General features: G+C 42.6%; 1 protein-coding gene across 2 annotated transcripts in view; it reads left to right on the plus strand.

Annotated features, from left to right (window-relative positions):
* The first annotated feature begins 1,268 nt into the window (after positions 1-1,268).
* Positions 1,269-19,512, plus strand: part of CD226 (CD226 molecule) — an 89,885-nt gene continuing 71,641 nt past the window's right edge. For both annotated transcript variants that reach the window (XM_029592685.1, XM_029592686.1), the window contains exons 1-2: positions 1,269-1,433; positions 1,736-2,074. In XM_029592685.1, the coding sequence (XP_029448545.1) occupies positions 1,388-1,433; positions 1,736-2,074 (385 nt within the window). In that variant the 5' untranslated portion in view covers positions 1,269-1,387. The remainder of the gene's footprint in view (positions 1,434-1,735; positions 2,075-19,512) is intronic.

Raw genomic sequence — 19,512 nt, forward strand, 5'->3', positions numbered from 1 at the left:
TTGCACACAGGAGGAGGGGGTCAGTTAATGATTATACCACCACATAACCGTGGTGCCGAGACACCAATGAGTTTATATGAAACTTTCCCTCTACTCCTTAACACTTTTTATAAATTATTACATAAATTATTTAATTATACTAGTATACACTGAATACAGAGTAGGTGTCATAAATCGTTGCTAAATACCAGTTTTAATAAATAATTCACAAACAGGTATTTAAATTTTCAATTCGTTTATGTTTCAGCGATTGAGCAGCAGCTCCCGATTGATTACTAGTAATTTCCAATCGCTGTATTAGTGGCATTGATTTGGTTAAGGTGGACCGGGCCAGATAGCTGGAGCCGGTCCGTTAAGGCAGTCTGAGACTCTCTGTCATATACTCTATTACACCCCTCTTCTCAAGTCACTCTATTGGCTCCCTATCTGCTTCTGTAAACATTTCAAGCTCCTCACCTACAAAAGCCTTAGTTTTGCAGTTTATCACTATCTTTCCTCTTTTGTATCTCCCTGCACTCCGCTCATCAGGCAAATCACTCTTCTCTATGCCCTTCTCCACCAGCAACTCCTGGTTCTATGTTTTCCACCTTGCTGCATTGTATGCTTGGAATAGTCTTCCTGAGATGATGCATCATGCTCTCTCTCTCTCTCTCTCTCTCTAGCCTTATTCAAATTGTCTAAATACCCACCCGTCTGAAGCTGCTTTTAGCTCTGAATCCTTGGTTCTTCTTATCATAGCCTTGATAGTTTAACCATTTTCTTAATAACTGAAATTCGCAAAGCATCTCTTGTCCTGTATGTTTGTTTTAACTAGATTGTAAGCTCTGTGAAGCAGGGAATGTCTCTTATGATTGTATTCTATGACTGGCTTGAGTTTTCATCACTGTGTTACATTATTGGAACTTTGTCCTGTGTTTATCCAAATTCAAGTTTCTTCTTAACTTTCTTTCATAGCATTGGCCATGTATAAGTATGAGAGTGCATGAGGAAAAGAGTGTAGTCCCCAGCTGCCCATGATATTCAACTGTATCAAATTGCAGTTTTGTTATATAGCAACATTTCAGAAGCTGTCTATTAAAAGCATGCTTGTCAGTAGCATTTAACAAACAAACAAAAAACAAAACAAAACAGTGAGTTTTTGTTTGATGGGATGGGGGAGGAGTGAATAAGAACCTCAGAGTCGTGCACATTGAATATGTGGTTTCAGGCTAATGTGACTGCGGAAGCACATGGGCTTTTTTTATGTCTCCTCACTTCAGAACTGAAGGGTCTGCTGATAACGTTGCTCTAGCAGGAAACAGCATTTTTGAACAAGACGGCATGCAGTTTTATCTTCGCTTTTTTTCTCTGTATAGAGTATTCCACTCCAATCTACTTGTTTCCAGAGATGGATTATCTTATCGCACTTGTTATTATCCTCCAGATATATGAAAGTAAGATTATGTTTCCTTATTGTGCAGTGTGTGTCTTCTTTTCATGATCAGAATTCATAAATATTTTTGCATACTGTAGATAAAATATTTCCTACAAGTTTAGAAGAACTAGTGTTGGCACTTTTGAACAGGATAAACAGCAATAGATTATTTTGTTGGGAGTTTGTGCTCTTAGCATCTTTTGTTGATTGTACTTTGCTTCATCTCCCAGTGTTACTGCAAGTGCTTATTGTACGAAGAGAAAAATGGAATGTTTGTTGTGCCGTTGACTAAATGTTGTGTATTTCAATGATGTATTTCAGCCACTGTCATGGAGACGCCAGTGGATACAACCATTAAACTCACAGAGAGCATGGTCTTGGAATGTGTGTATCCAGGGACAGGAAAAGTAACCCAGGTGTCCTGGGTTAAAGGAACAGGTCCCCAAAAGGTCACAGTGCTTGTTGCCGACAGCATTCATGGTGTGCACATTGATACAATGTACAAGGAGAAAGTTGACTTTGCAAATGTGTCATCCTCATCGAGGGATATGTCCCTGCAGTTCCACAGGACTTCTGCAGCAGACATGGGCTATTATTACTGTTCTGTTCATACGTTTCCAGACGGAATTTGGGAAAAGGTGATAAAGGTTGTCCAGTCAGGTAAGATATGTCCCCCCAATTGTTTTTAAAGCGAGCCTCCACTTAAACTGAAATATGGGGAGTCCGTTTTTCTCTTTGATACATTTTGAAATGAAGAATATGCCTGGGAACGTTTGCATTTTGCTCATTCTGAAATGTTTGAGCAAGGAAGAATGTACTGCCCCTCGCCTTCCTCCCTTCTCCTCCAAGAATTATATCTCAAAATTCATTATTTTGTAAATACATAAAAAAAAGGTTTAAAAAATGTCAATATCCCAAATTACTCACTGTTTTAATGAACAAATTATAGCATTAATAAGGCATACATAAGCTTGGCTGGTTTGAATGACAGAAAAAAAAAATCATGGAGACATACAACCATCAGTTTCATAATTTCTGACAAAAAAAAAAAATCACAAAGGCAAAACTGTGCCCAAGCACTAAAATCATTGCATCCCATGCCCTGGTGCATCATAAATCCTCAGATTTCAGTCAGGTTCCCCTTGCCTTTAACATTTCATTTTCTCAGATAACCCACAGATACTGTTCCATGAAACTGCATTTTAAAAACCTTTTTATTTCTTGGTTTTATTCTCCTCATTTCTCCATCTTTCCTCTGTTTGCTTCTTCTAGATTTCTTCCAGCTTCTCTTCGTCTTTTCTCTGGCTTTCTTCTTGCTTTGGTTCTCTTCCACCATTTACTTCATTCAGCCTATATTTCATTTTAGTTTTGTGTATCTCTTTTGCATTTAGTACTAATTTTCTTTTTTCTACATATTTTCTCCATTGGCTTTTTCATTCCTCAACATTTTTCCCCACCATAGTTTTCAGTTTTCTCTCTTGCCTCATCTTTTCCCTTCTACTTTTGCTTTTTTTTTTTTTTTAATATCTCTGTGCTTCTCAGACCTCCATCTAATTCTCTTGACTAACTTCCACGTCTTCTCTCATATCTCTCCATTACCTCGTATCTTTCTTCCCCACTTGCTTTTCTCTCAATCCTTAGTATTTTCCTCTTTTTCCTTCTCTCCGTACACCTGTAACCTCTTGATCTTTTTGTTCCTTATCTTCCTTATCCTTCCTTCCTCTATTCTGTTCTAAAGCTGACAGGTTGCGTTCCCTGGTTTTTCAACAGGCAATACAGGACAGGTTTTACTGGCTGCTGCCACCTAGGGATATGCTTTAGTTTGAATTAAACAAGACATTTTAATTAAAGTTCTTGTTTTGTTTAATTTCATTTGGAAAATGAACTAAAAGAAAAATAAACACAACTTAATTGCTTTTTTTTCTGTTTCATTTTGATTTCCTCATTGAGCAGACAGCCTCAGTTCAGCTCCCTGCCACTCCTTGCTCCTGTCACAAAAATAAAAAAAACTCAAGACCCCTGAGTCTTTTCCCACCGCTCATGGGGGCTCTTACCCAATTGTTGGTTTTTAAAGACCAAATGGATCAGGAGTGATCCCCAGTTACTCCTGCCTCACCAAGTCTACATTTTAAAATAGTGCCAGCTGGTGCTGTTGTATGTACCACAAAACATCCATACAACAAATTGACACCTACTTCATGAGTGCCTAGGGTGTCTTGAATTTTTTTGTGGAATTGATATTTTTTAAATTCAGAATGAAATCACTCAGCTTGATAATGGTCACCCAAGGTAGCATACCTAAAGTATTTGTCACCTGGGGCGGTTACTTCCTTTGGCACCACCCCATATATATTTTTAAAATTTCCTAAACATCGATAAAATATTTCAAAACAGACTCATCAAATAATACCCAATAATTAAAACTAATAAGGGTTTTAAAAATCACCCTCTCTCCATATCTGTCATCTGAAGATTGTCGTAGACCGGGAGCATGCATGCATGCATGCACACACACAATACACTTCCTCCCTCTCTCACACACACACACATATGCTTGGTGAGAGACAGAAGGAGAATGTGTGTGTGAGACACACCCACACACTTCCTTTGTCTTGAAACACAGCCTATTAGCCACATTTCAAACTACTGTCTTCATCAGGGGTAGCTGATGACCTGGCCCCCTTCGCAAGCCCCCTTCCCTTATCAGCAACTCCATGGTGTCCTCTATAAGCTCCTCCCACCGCCCCCATCTCCCCTTTCCATATAAAGAATTGGCTGGTAGGAACCCCCTAAACTCACCAAAATGTGCATCTCTCTTCAAGGAACCCCACCCTGGCCTCCCCAACCCTCTGACACTTCTGTACCTGTAAAATAAATTGTTGGTGGCCAGCAGGAGTGTCCTGGGAGATCCCTAGCTCCAGATCTGGTTAGCACCATTTTCCAAAATGGCGCTGAATTTCCTTTGCCCCAACCACATATAAAATGATAGCATGTGGTAGGGACAAAGGCTGGTTAGTGCCAGTTTGGAAAATGGTGCCAAGCAGGACATTGCTGCTGGCCAACAATGATTTTTTTTTTTACAGGTACTGGGGTGTTGGAGAGTGTCGTGGGGGCCTCAAGGAAAGATGCTAATTTTGTGGGGGTTGGAGAGTGGGAGACCCTTACTGGCCTATTCTTTACTTGGAAAGGGAAGTGGAGGGCCTCTACCAGACATGGGACTAATATTGGTTTGGGGAAGGGGTTTGGACAGGCGGCCAGGTCGTTGCGCTGTGGCTTTGTTCTATTTTCTAATTTTTAAAAATCTTTTGGGGGGAGCTTGATGGTTTACAAGGCCCTTTAAAGCAATGGTAGCCCCATGAGTAGAGAGCTGCCATCATGCATTATAAAGTCCCCTGCTGCGTTCTTTTGTCTCCCGGCTTAGTGACTCTAGCTTTTTGTTAGCTGGATAACTGGCTCCACCCTGGAACAGCTGTAACCGTGAGCCTAGCTAGGGTAACTGTTTTGTGTTTAGCGGTATAATATGTGTAACTGAGAGCCAACCTTCGGCTACCAGTATGCCCAGGGAAGTATTAACTAGAAAGGGTTAGTGGATGGTGGGAGGACCCATTCAAATTCCAGTCCCTCCCTTTGAAGGGCCTGGAAATGGCTATCTCCCTGAGAGGCTTTGTAACAGCTCTCTCCTGAGAGGTTGGAGGCAGTCATGAATAATTTTTGGAGAGTTAGGAGGTAGTAGGAGCTTGCCTTGCTTGAATATTTCAGGCCCAGTCAGAGGGAACAGGGTAATCCAGCCTGGAGTTACTGAATAGGATCCTGCATCTTACTTCCTAGCTAGCTTGAATTACTCCTCTGGGTTGTTTTTGGGATTTTGTGATTTTTCATGGTTGGAGCCTCACTGGACACCTGGGTCTTTCTTGGACTCGGGGCACGGGGAGCCCTATATCTGGGATGCCCAGGGATAGAGAAGACCTGCCCCAAAAGTGGTGGTGGTGGGGACCCGTTCTGGTGAGCAACTCTAGTGTTATATTTGATTAAGGGAAGAGACTATTAAGTTAGACATCCAGGAGGAAGAATTTTGGCTGTCTTTTCCTACCTGCAGTGGAGGAGGGCAAGAAAACTCTGCATCCAGGGATCCCTCCCAAAAGGAATCCAGAGGAGAGTCAGAGACTGAGATAAACTAAAGAGTGGAAGAACTGCTAACCTTGGGTACAGGAACTGTGAAGATTCTAGAGGACATCATTTCGGAGTCTTCAGCCCCTGGGGAGAGAAGAGAGATTGCTCTCTGTGCAAGGAGAGGACTTTTGGCCATCCGTGGAAGGGGTTACCCTGCCCACCAGGCCCTCAATCTCACCTAACACAGGAGGGTGGTAGGATCCCTTGCCCTTTCAAATATTCCTGCACAGATAGAGGTAAAGACTAGGGATGTGCAGAGCAAAATTTTATGTTCATATTTTTTATGTCCGAAAGGGGGTCCCACTTGCGGCCAATATGGACATAAAAAAAATCCAATGAGTTGGGTATATGTACATATGTGCAAAAAAAAAAAATTAAACCCCCTCACCCTCCTTAATCCCCCCCCCCAGACTTACCACAACTCCCTGGTGATCGAGCGAGGAGTGAGGACGTCATTTCTGCAATCCTTGGCGAGAAGCATGTGACGTCGGCGGCACGTCGAGTGACGCGGCGTCACGTGATTCCCGGCTCGTTCGCGCCGGACGGCTCGTTCGGCCCAAAAAGAACTTTTGGCCAAGCTGGCCAAAAGTTCTTTTTGGGCCGAACGAGCCGTCCGGCGCGAACGAGCCGGGAATCACGTGACGCCGGCGTCACTCGACGTGCCGCCGACGTCACATGCTTCTCGCCAAGGATTGCAGAAATGGCGTCCTCACTCCTCGCTCCATCACCAGGGAGTTGTGGTAAGTCGGGGGGGGGGGGATTAAGGAGGGTGAGGGGGTTTATATTTTTATTTTGGCTCAACAATCGCGATTTCCCACATATCGAACATATCTATGTTCGATATGTGGGAAATCCGATCGTTTATGTCGAATCAATTTTTTAAGTAAAAAAAAAATATGAGTTGCGTTTTACTAATGCGGTCAATCCGAATGCACACCCCTAGTAAAGACTGTAACTGAGGAGGGAAAAGACTGTGGTGCTGGAAGCACATTTATCATACCATTTGCAGCTATCTTGTACATTAAATGTAAGTTTGGACACTAACCCAGAGCATCTAGCGTCTTTATTTGGGTGCACAGCACAGCGAAAGAGTGTTGACCCCTCTCCCAATGTTAGCCAAGAGGAAGTCAGCCACCCCTGCACTGGGAGCCGAAAGGACACCTTTCTTCCCCCAGCCAATAGGATTCACACATGGGGGGAGGGACATCAGAGAAGAGCCAGTCAGGGTTCCTGCCCCAAAGAACTTAAAATTACTTTTATGGCCCCCACCTGTGAAGGGCGGGCACACATTTGTTATCCAGCATTGTAGGACTTTCAAATTCCACCACTTATCCTGCTAAGTCTGAATTTAGTGGACAGACAGTGCTGAGCATTGGCCTCAGAGAGCCCAGCATTTGTTAGTGCACACGAGGTACCAAATGCACACCTAAGTGGGCTCATGGAGATATGGGCTAATATTTTATAAACTGGGGGGGGGGGGGGGGTGGGAGCCCATGCAGTTTATAAAATACCGTGTATTTCTGCCCCGAAAATATGCGCGCATGTTTCAGTATTGCATACATTTGTAATGCAGGAAAATGCATACGTTATCTACCCATTTTAGAAAAATATGCACAAATATTTTACGTGTGTAATAACTGAAGCAATGTGTGCGTAATAACCCAGAATTAAATGTGGAAGCAGGTATTTTATGAGGTATGCACATGCTCACTTATAAAAACAATTACTTGTGCACAGACTTGGAATCACCAGTTCACCCAGACCTCTACCAGTTTACCTAGACCCTCCAGAATTTCAACCTGAAGCCTTACCAGTTCACCGAGACCTTCTACCTAAAACTAGAACCAAAAGACATGTGATTTCAACTGCGTGAGTCATGTAAAAGCATACAGACAAGTCTGATAATATATGCGCATTTAGGGCCTGATTTTAAAAATCATGTACATGCTTAAAATGGAGTTTTACACATATAAATGCACTTTACACATGTAAATGGGCTTTTGAAAATTGCTACAATGGTATCGCATATACACGCGTGACTTCATTTGAAAATTCACCTATATGTGCATAAATAGCTTTTTAAAATTGCTACAATAGTATGTTTCATTTATCCGTGTAACTCCTTTTGAAAATTATCACTATACTGCTTTAAATATAGCAACTTGTGCACATACTTCCAAACTCTGCCCCGAATTTTCCTAAACTGCCACATTTTATCCCTGTTTACAGTTGTGCATGACACCACAAGTAAATGCCTGTTCTTGAGTTCATAAAATAACATACATGAGTATATGTGGAAATTGTATATGTGTGACCCCTGTGTAAGTCTTGGAAAATTACCCGCAAAGATACCGGAGACAGAAAATTAGGGAAAAGATCAGACTGCCTTCGCACATCTCCGGCAGAGGCTTGAACGTTTAGAATTTGCTTAACCAGAAAAAAATAGGCCTTGTGAACTGGATGTTTATCCCTTTCTCTCTGTCTTTTGCTTTCTAATTTCCTCCTATTTGTCACCGTCTCTCTCTCTTCCTTCCTCCACCTATCCCCCCCATCTCTCTCTATCTATTAGACCAGCAGCTGTAGTGAACCCATACTACAGTTTGTAGATGACTGTAAGTTGCCGTATGGGCTGATGAATGGTGTACAGAAACTATCAGGACCATGCACCTTCCCTTGCAGCTGTTATTCTGCCTCAATAAAGTCATCTGATTTGTTAATCTGCCAATTTTGAAGCTTTGTGTGTGCAGAATGAAAGAAAACCAGCTCAAGAAAAAATGTTTATTCTGGTAAAACAAAAACAAAAAAATTACCACGTTAAAATCTATATGCTGTAATTTTTTCTACACCAAGGGCTGTCAGCATACATTAAATAGTACATATTTCTGAATCACCACGAGCTCCTACTTCTACTTGTAAGCAATAGAGGCATCCTTTGTGGTTTTTTATTTGTCCAATTAGGACTGGTAGGGACACTTTAGTTTCTTATTAAAATAATAAAGAACGGCAGTGGCGGCCCTATTGCTATTATAAATTGGGTTTCAGGTGAAAATTTTAAAATAGTCTAATAGCTTTATCTATGAAATATTTGTCTTGTGGCAAAGACATTCTTCTGTAATAGCAGCTTAAACTAAATACATTGAGCTGCTGAGGCAAAAGGAAGGCCATTAGATTTCTTGTTTTATCACATCTATGAGTAAATGAGACAATTAGAATAAAGTTTTCAGTCAACAATGGGAATTTTAGAAAATCATTAAAATGATCTGGATTATGGAGCCAGGGGTCTTTAGGATTGCTGGCCTCCTTCAACCTTTTAGTGATGATAGCTAAGCACAGGCTTCTTTTTCATTCAACCATTGAGGGGCCAATGTACTAACCTGCAGGCTAATAGCCTCCTTTCTGTGCCACTTTGCTACCCATGTAAATAAACTGGATAGCACAACTGCATGTGAAATGTTGCTTCTGGGATGGCCTGAAAAGGAGTAGTTATCTTTTTGGCAAAAACTTTCATAAGAAGCCATTTTTGCATGCCAGCTTTCTCAAAATTCATAATTAACCAGCTTTTTTGCTTGATTTGCATCACAACAGCTCCTTATGTATGAATTTAAATTTCATGTGTAGCAGACTGTGCACAAATGTTTACTATAGAGAAGGGTGAAATTTGGAAATATTTTGCAAATCGTTTTGTTTTTCTCATGCAAAATAATGCATTAGCAAAACGGCAACATCTTGGCATTTTTGTGTATTTTGGAGAGTTTTGTGTGGTTTTTTTTGTTTTTTTTTTTGCATGTTGCCCCCTTTTGTGAAAAAATGTACATTTTAGTACATTGGACACTTGAATGTCTAAAGGATCTGCCAATGAGATTTGGAGACATGTTTTTAAGGAAGCACCAGTGAAAATAATTTAGTTGTGCTAGAAAACCCAAGGTGTTTTTTGGATTTATTTTAATTATAGCCTTTGAACATTGTGTGTTACATTTTAGAAGTTTGTATCCTTTCTTTTATATTTAGGTTTCAAAAAGAAATTGGAACTAGAAATGTAATTATCTATTTTCAGTATGTCTGGGACGGATTGATATGTACAAAATACAGTGAATCTTTTGTTGAACTTTATGGTCCTTATCGGATGTACTGATTTTCATTCATAATATAAGGCTTTTCTGTCTCTATTCATGGTCACATCACAGATAATTAGCAGTCACTAGCAGGCAATAAGAACTAATGATTCATTTTATGCACTAAGTAGGGAGAGTCTCAGTGCTGTGGTCTGTCAAAATATGTAAGGTAAGAACTTGAAGTAGACAGCTCAAACCTTTTGTGAATGATACAACAAAGAAAAGAAAAATTTGATAGATGCAGTGCTGCTTTTTAGATGTCCTGGAGGAGTAAACAATGTTTCCTTGAAATGGGAGTGACAGTTATTTATTTTAACAGAAAAGAGACTTTATTAAGTGTCAGAGAGAAAAAAAAAGTCATCTCAGAAAGTGAAATACTCTTACTTACTGCAACTGATTAAATGGAGCCCTTTCTTTAGCTGCTGTCAGATTTGACTTTACTTTAGCAGAGAAGGCTGCTGAAACAGGATAGTGGGGATAACAACTGATGTGTGTTGATCTCATCTCAACAAAATTTTGCTAAGACACGGGAGAAAGGGTGAAAAACACCTGTATCCTGCATGGCAATGAGGAACTTCACACGCTCTTCAGGGAAATGAAACAGGGAGAAGTCAGATTTCTTAGGCTTCAAAGGCAGGAGAAAAAGAGCTATGCTGTGCTGAGAGTTGCAGAGAAATAAATGGTTGATAAAAAAAAAAAACCAAAACATAAGGAGGGCCATATTGAGCTGTCTACTCTCTGGTTAAGTTAACCAGATAAACTTACCTGGTTAACATAAGTCGGTTATTCAGCACCAAAGCTGCACCGCCGAATATTCTCAGTTGAATCTTAAGCTGTTCGTGTGCATTTCTCTAGCTAACTTGAGGTCAGCCCTTTGGTTCAATCAGAGTTATACAGATAACTTAGGCCTGCCCCAGAGTGCCTCTGATTTATTCGGGTAAGTTTTATCCATCTAAACACTTACCTGGATAAATAGAAGGTGCTTAGCTTGGTAGGATTTTTAAATCCAATGGTTTGTCCAGCTAGGTCACAAATTTGGCCAGAGAAACCTGTTAAATATTGGACCTGTACGTTTATGAGAGAAATCGTAAGCCCAATGGGTTTAACAAGCATTTTGTTTCTCATGTCCTTTTAGTTGATGATATTTGATTTCCCTCTGGGCAGAGGGAGAGTGGAAGAGTTACCAGCAGCTTTCTCCTGTTCCTTCTGGACTTCAAACTTCTTTGGGGAATTTTCAGAATTATGCGGATTGTTTCAAACTTCTCTAGTACTTTTCCCTGGGGACTTCGCACCAGTTCTTAAAATGAAAATGCATGTGTATTTCTTCTATGAAAAATTCCAACTCCTTTTTCTGCAAATGCATTTTCCCTGAAAATGCCAAAGTATGCACATTGTTGCCTCTGATCCCACTGATTTTTTGCATCGGTAAATTTAGGCGCGTTGTTGATCCCTATTCATGCTTTTATCCATAATGGTCAGACAGCTCATTTCCCTGGGTCAGGAGCTTTTGAAAATTGTTCCCTCTTTATTTAAGGACAGTGACAGGGGCACCTGAGGCCAGTTGGTGCCAATTTGAAAATTATATTAGATCCAGAGTACATGGGGGAACCTAGCTTTCTACAATAGATCACTAGGGGCATGGGGGGTCCAGAAGGGAGCCTGGGGGGGGGGGGGGGGTTCTATTTTGTTGAGACAAGGGAGAGGGTTTTTGGAGCAGGGTGAGGATAACTTACCAATTTTTATTTTATTTTTTTACATTTGTAACATTTGGTCACCCCAGGGAGTGGCGGCATTGGGGTGGGAGAGCAACTCTCTAGTAGACCCCCACTGATTTTACATATCCAGAGGGGAGGAGAACCAAAAGCCACACCGATCCCTTAAGTCCTGAGCCCAGGAGCACAGGGACATGCATCAGCATCTTGACACTCCCAGGGCAAGTTAGCTACACTTCTTGAGGGTTTGGCTAACTTTCCATAAAAAAGCATGGCTTGTGAATTTAGAGGCACCCTGAATTATTACATTACCAAACAATTACAGTTTTAATGGGCGGATCTGCAGATAAGTAAGTTCATTTTAATAACTGCCTTGCACCTGGTTTTGTTGGGGGAGGGAGGAGATAATGTATAGTATTTGAAATATCGACTGTTATCTCTCTGTAAGACATTTATCAAGTAGAAAAATGCTATTCACCGTGCAGCAAAGCCTAATAAATGACCCTCTTAGATTGTAAGGCCTCTGGGGACAAAACAATACCTTCTGCTAACTTGGTAACTCATCTTGAGCTACGGATGAAAATGTGTGAACTAATCTAACTAAATAACAGCTAATGCAGGGAGGGATCATACAGGTGGCACAGTCCAAGATTTCTAACATATCAGCTTTGATAACATGGAGACGTACCTTAAGGAGGTGATGGCAGGGTGGAAGGAATTAAGTGAAAGAACACTAAAAGGAGCTGTGGAATGAGGGACAAATCTTTGTGGTAAGAAACTTAAACCTATCTAAGAAGAAAAAGAAACACATGATGGTTTTGAAAAGAGATGACCGAAAAAGTAAGGGCAAAATAATTAACAATGAAACGACAGAGGGGATTTTAGAAGGAGGAGCACAGAGAAGACTAGAACTGAAAGAGGCAGGGAGAGCTGTCAGCATGGCAAGGGTGCAGTTGGAAGAAAAGATAGCTAAAGAAGTAAAGCCAAGGGGACCCTACTTTTTATTGTGACATGTCAGTGAACAGAGAGCGGCAGAGGTGAGATTCTAGAACTGAGAGGAGAAAAGGAGAAATCTGAAATGCTAAACAAATACACTGAGCGAGGGATTGGAGAAAGGCTGCCAGCTGTTGGCAAGGGTACATTTGGTAATGGGGTAGATCCTCTTCCTTAAATGGCACCGATTGTTTGTATGGAACTAGAAAAACAGTTGTCAAAGCCGTAGGGCCAGATGGGCTACATCCTAGGATATTAAAGTAGATCAGAGAGGTTCCCATGAGTCTGCTGAGGGACATTTTAATAGATCTTTGGAGAGGGGAGTAGTTCTGTGGGGCTGGACATGGGCAGATATTGTCTCTCTTTATAAAAGCGGTTGGTTAGTCTGACTTCATTGTTGTGAAAATTATTGAAAACTCTTCTGAAGGAAAGTGGATTGCAGGATCCAAGGCAATACAGATTTACCAGACTTAGATCATGTTAGATAAATCTGATCAGTTTCTTTCATTGGCTGACCATAGAAATAGATCAATGGCAGGTGCTAGATGTGATGTACTTGAAATTGGCAAAACTTTTGATACTGTCTGACATAGGAGGCTCATAAAGTAAACAGTTCAGGGTAAGACCTAAGGTTAGGCACTGGTTAAGGGATAGACCACAGAATGTGATAGTAAATGTTCACGCTGAGGAAAGAAACATGATAAGTAAAAATGTCTCTGGGGACTGGGCCTGGGAATGGTCCTATCCAATATCATTGTGAATGAAATTACAGAGAGGTTAGGAGGAAACGTTTGCCAGAACGATGACACCAAGATCTGTGACACACCTGAGGGAGTTGGCAGACTGAAAAATGATCTGAAGGAGCTTGAGTACTTGTCGACTGCTTGGCAGCTAAGTTGGAAAACTGAAAAATGCAGTTATGCATTTGGGATGAAGTTATGCAAGGCAGCAGTACATAATTTGGGCATGGGGGTCGGGGATGAGAAAACGATGTCCACAAAGCAGGAGTTGGGGTAATTATATCTGCAACATGGCAGCAACCAGAGCCAGAGGAATGCTGGGGGAAAGACATAACTTATAGAAAGAAGGAAGTGATTATGCTATTGTACAAGTCATTGATGAGTCCTCACCTGGAGTATTGTGTCTAGTGGTGGACATCATATCTCTAGAAGGATATAAACAGCGTGGATGCAGTCCAGAGAAAAGAAGAACCAAAATATGTATATCCTAGAAGAGAGGAGAGACAAAGGAAATATGATAGGCATGCACATACCTGAAATGTAGTAATGATGCCAAAGATATAAACCATTAATAATGGAAATGAAGCTCTAAAAAAAAGGCTCATGATAGGCTCCAAGAGGGTGGACTTAGGGCAATGCCAAGAAATATTTTTCATGGAAAGGGTTCTGGAGAGAGATGGAAGAATGACCTAGTGGCACTACAGCCATGGGGTTAACCAGGTTAAAAAGACAAAGGGGAGTAGCAGGGTTAGTCTCCCAGACTACAAATTTATAGGTCAACCTGGTCTGTCTGGCAGGTTCTGTAGAATATCTAATGGCTAAGCTAAGTGTAACCTGCTATCACTCTATCTGTCCAAATCAGAATTTTATCCAAGGCAGAGAAGGCTTTGGGTGTACACTCTGTCCAGTTCCTTCCACCATCCATGATCCCGTGTGACTCCAAAATAAAACTACAGAATTCACTTACTTCGAGACATGAATAACATGGAAAGTGCAGGTTCCAGCCCAGAATTAGTATGATGCATTCAATACAATTCCAGAACTTGAAGACCCATTTATTTAATGAATCTTTTAAGAGGTCATAGCAAATTGTTACAATTTTTATTGTTCTGGTTTATTTTTTTAAAATAAATTTTATATATTGGATGATTTAAAGCTGTTTGATTGTTTTATATATTTTATGTTACTGTTTATTGCTGAATTAACTAATGTACTGATATTGTTTTATTTGAAATATTTTGTTTTATAGAAAACTCTATACATAAATAAACTTCCAGCACATCAATAGATATTAATACTGTGTGATGTAATTTAATAACACCACATCACACCATGATGCTCAAGTCTGAATCCTCAATTTGTATTACAATCCAGAACTTGAAAGACTAGGAACACCATGGAGTAGCTTCCTGATATGTCATTGCAGGACAACAAATACAGGACATTAGCAGGGAAGCTAACACTGCCTTAAGGCAAGCCTTGCTGTATGGCCTTGTGATCCTTCCTGGCTGATCCAGGTACATCATTGCCAGCTGTAAATGTATGATGGCACCTGGTATCTGTGATCCTGAGTCTCTTTCCCACACACCCTAATGCTTGCAACTGCAGGCTGTGTTTATCATTTAAATGGTTAAACCGTTCAAATTTCAGAAGTTTAAATGGTTAACTTTTTAGCTTATATTTACATCTTTAGCTAAGACCAGAGCAGTGCTTGGATAGATGAAGCTTAAAAGAAGGAAGAGAGCTGTAGGCCACCCAGAGTGGCATCCATGTAGCTGAACAAAACAGCTGCAGCACCCACACCACAAGGCTGCTGATTCTGCTCCCAGCCACCTTCCTCACAATGATGCCTGCTTTGCCGGTTTGGTTTCTGAAACTCTTAGATTATTCTGTGTCTGCCATAATTCAGTAAAATAAATAATACTAATAATAATGTTAAATATGTTTGTGTTTTATGTGCTCAGGGCCAAGCCCCTGCTAAAGAGAGAGGGATATGCTAATGCAAAAGGAATTCAAGGTATAACTATTCTTGTTGAGCATAAATCCCTTACATGTTATTAGATTAGTTGCAGGCTGTAGAATTGGCTGGTGATGTATTTGAGCCTTCAAGACCACATAGGGACCCTTCTGCAGACATCTAAGATAATGTACATCATCTTTGGTGAATGTTACTCCTGATCCAATAAAAAGTGCCACAGACGAGAGAGAATCTATTTTCTCAAGGACCAAAGTGTCTACTAGAACTCTTTTTATATAAAAATCAAATCACAAAATCACCAGACTGCACGGATGGATGCTTCAGTTTTAATAGATTTGTTTTACAAATCTGAAGTATTCTAACTAATATTTTCCTTATTTTCCTGATTATTATTTTTTCCCCAAATAATGCAGGGTATTTGAGAATATTGCTTCATCAGCTGAGCTTTTTCTAATATTTAAGCTAGCAGAAAAAGGGATTGTACAATGCACTCAGCTAAATGTAGGCTGTAAGCAAATTTTGATTCCTTTCTGATTGCAGTTCAGACTTGAGAGACAGGGTAAAGTGCAGACCTTTTGTCTCGAGGCCTCCACACATAACATAAGACATTGCTATGCTGGGTCAGACCAAGGGTCCATCAAGCCCAGCATCCTGTTTCCAACAGAGGCCAAACCAGGCCACAAGAACCTGGCAATTACCCAAATACTAAGAAGATCCCATGCTACTGATGCAATTAATAGCAGTGGCTTTTCCCTAAGTAAAATTGATTAATAGTCGTTAATGGACTTCTCCTCCAAGAACTTATCCAAACCTTTTTTGAACCCAGCTACACTAACTGCACTAACCACATTCCCTGGCAACAAATCCCAGAGTTTAATTGTGCATTGAGTGAAAATGAACTTTCTCCGATTAGTCTTAAATGTGCTACCTGTTAACTTCATGGAATGCCCCCTAGTCCTTCTATTATTCGAAAGTGTAAATAACCGATTCACATCTACTCGTTCAAGACCTCTCATGATCTTAAAGACCTCTATCATATCCCCCCCTTAGCCGTCTCTTCTCCAAGCTGAACAGCCCTAACCTCTTCAGTCTTTCCTCATAGGGGAGCTGTTCCATCCCCTTTATCATTTTGGTTGCCCTTCTCTGTACCTTCTCAATCGCAACTATATCTTTTTTGAGATGTGGCGACCAGAATTGTACACAGTATTCAAGGTGCGGTCTCACCATGGAGCGATACAGAGGCATTATGACATTTTCCTTTTTATTAACCATTCCTTTCCTAATAATTCCTAACATTCTGTTTGCTTTTTTGACTGCTGCAGCATACGGAGCCGACGATTTTAAAGTATTATCCACGCCACCAATATTGCAGCAAAAATTTCAACAGCTTTTCACCTGTGGCCTGGGACTATTGGTGATGTGAGTCCTGCTGCCATCTTAGGCCTAGATTTTCTAAGACACCGCGGCGGCGTGAATCGTGCGGTACAGGGGGCCGGGGGTGGGGGTGGGGCTGAAGCAGGGGGCAGGCCGGCTTTCGCACCCTATATCGCCATCATAAAAGGTGGTGCTATTGGGCGCGAAATAGGCAGTGAAAAGGCTCCTTACCTTTTCGCCCCACAATGCTGTCATCACGGCGTCCACACCAATGCCGTCCTGACTCCTTCTGTTCCGGTCTTGACACCACCGCTTTTTTGCGATCGCACGCAAATAGTCCCTTTTCGTGTGTGATCGCTTTGAAAAATGACCCCCTTAGTGATGGAGAAGACAGCATCTTGTTGATGAAGTGTTCCTCAGCCCTCTGGACCATGATCCATTCACAAGGAGGGAGTCCTCTCAGAGCATATCTGGGAGCCCAGTGCTTTCTGATGATGATGTGGTTTGTGCCCCTGTAGAGGGAGTAAGCTGATATAACTGTACTCTTGAACATCTGGGGAAATGGTTGAAGAACAGAGTCTGCTGACAGGGAAAAGGAAGCAGACACTGGCCACAAAAGCAGAAAATGCAAATAGGCAAATGGTTTGTCCTGTATCAGCAGGAAGCCTGATATAGATGGTGAGACCTAGGGACCTGCTGGTATCAACATCTCCTGGACAGTAAAGATATTTTTTTTCCTCTCCTGAAATCCAGTGGTTGCTAGGGATTCCATTAAGGGCAGTCGTTGTGAAGTTAGGTGCTTTCTGACCACTTGTTCTTCACCAAGCCACTGGCTTGGTGAAGAACAAGTGGTCCCCAACAGCTCAGTTGGCAGTGGGACTCATACCATCATGAGGGGAAAGGTCAGGTTGGGGGCCTCTGTAGTGCAAAGACACTGGTATAGGTATCTCAATATAAGTTTATTGGTAAATAAGGTGAGGGGAGCCGGCCACCGCTACCAGTGGCCGGCTCCCCTCACCTCCGTCACCAACGCTGGGCACTCTGCTGGAATCCACGTGGCCGCGGGGAGAGCTCCCTGTCATGCGCACCAGGTCCCAGCTGCTTTTGTGGCTTCCCCCCATAAGACCTGCACCACCTCCTGTGGCGGAGGAGATGACTGCCAACCTCCTCTTCACAGCACAGGGGTGCAGCTCGACACCTCCAGCAGCTGTCTCTGGGCCAGGCCCTCCCTAGGTGCGCAGCCATGCCTCCTGTGGAAATTTAAAGGTCCAGCCTCATTAACTACAGTCCAGGCCACGGATGATGCCTGGAGCCTGGGGACTATTTCAAGGGACCTCCTCTTCCGGGTTCTTTGACTTGGCAACGAGTCTTCTTCGGTGAGGTCTTCTGCGCTTCCTTGGCACCTGGTTCTTGTTCCTGCCCTCCGAGTCCTGTCCCTGCCTTCCGACTCCTGTTCCTTCCTCCCAAGTCCTGCTCCCACTCCAGTTCCTTCGGACATATCTTCTGACTTCTGACCTCAGACTGGCTTCGGTGACTCTTCTGGCTTCAGACCTCGGACTGGCTATCGGTGACTCTCTGGCTCTTGACTCCAGACTGGCTATCGACGACTCTCTGGAATCTGACCTTGGGCTGACCATCTTGACTTCCTTCAGCTGCGATTCCACCATCTTCACAGGGGTCCACCTAAGACCAGCCAGCCCCACGCACCCAAGGGCTCAACCCGCGGGGAACGGGGTTGGTATTGGTGAAGCTCCAGCCGGCCCCTTCATCAGCTCAGCCTCGCCTGAGTAGGGACCTGTGGGGGTTTACCTCCACAGGTAGTGCCAACTCCTCCTCAGGCAAGGGGTCCACATTCTCCTCCATGAGCATAACAGTTTGCCAAGTCCATGGACCTGGCGGAGGTCTCGGTTCTTCAGGCTACTCCTGGCCTGACACAGCGCATCCTGGAACAGCAGCAATTCTTGGAGACCCCCTCAGCAGCCCTTGATCACCTGACCACTCGCTTGGATGCCGTTTCGTCATCTGCCAAGTTAAATCCCGCCACCTTTGCAATCGAGCACTGTCCTACAGTGCCATTGCCCGCACCTCCTCAGTTTTCTGGAGATCCTCGTATGTGCAGGGGTTTTTTGAATGTGTGCAACATGCATTTTTTTCTTCAACCTGTCTACTTTCCAGACGTGGTTTCCAAGACCACTTATATTCTCTCTTTTTTAGATGGGAAAGCCTTGCCTTGGGCATCGCCCCTATGGGAAAAGGCTGACCCCCATTCTACATGACCTGCCTGGGTTCTTAAACCTGTTCCGGTCAGTCTTCGACGACCCTGGTCGAAGGGCCATATCCAGATCTTCCCTGTTACACCTCCAGCAAGGCTCAAGAATCTTGTTCAACTATGTCGTGAAGTTCAAGACCCTCGCCTCTGAGCTCCAATAGGACTTTCATGCCTTCAGGCCATCTTCATGGAGGGTCTTAGCCCACAAATCAAGGATGAACTCGCCGCTCGGGAATTGCCTGAGTCTCTGGACTCTTTAATCGATCTCATTGGATGCATTGACTGTCGTCTGCATGAATGCGCTGCAGAAGTTGAAACTGCCTGGAGAATCATGCCTGGCCCAAATCGGATCCACCGTACTTCTTCTCCTAAACCTGACCACATCCCACACCGGGCCAATGTGTTCAGCCGGTACTGGAGACTTCCAGGACAAGGTCCTGCAGGAGGTCTTCTCCTAGGTATGACTTCGCCCACTTCTCTTGTGACTCTGCCTGTCGCCATCAAGGTAAACAACCAGGAATTTCATACCCTGGCCCTTGTGGACTCTGTGGCCAGGGGCAACTTTATCCTGGGGCAACTGGTTGAGCACCTCTGAATACCCACTTTCCAGTCCATCTCCATCATACAGGGAGAACCTCTGACTGGGAGAGTCGCGTTTTCCACAACTCCCATTCAATTCCACACTGGCTCGCTTCATGTCAAAACTCTATCTTTTTTCATTCTAGACAAAGTTATGGCTGCTGAAGCCAT

This window comes from Rhinatrema bivittatum, chromosome 2 (assembly GCF_901001135.1).
Source record: "Rhinatrema bivittatum chromosome 2, aRhiBiv1.1, whole genome shotgun sequence".
In the NCBI taxonomy this organism is placed as follows: domain Eukaryota; kingdom Metazoa; phylum Chordata; class Amphibia; order Gymnophiona; family Rhinatrematidae; genus Rhinatrema; species Rhinatrema bivittatum.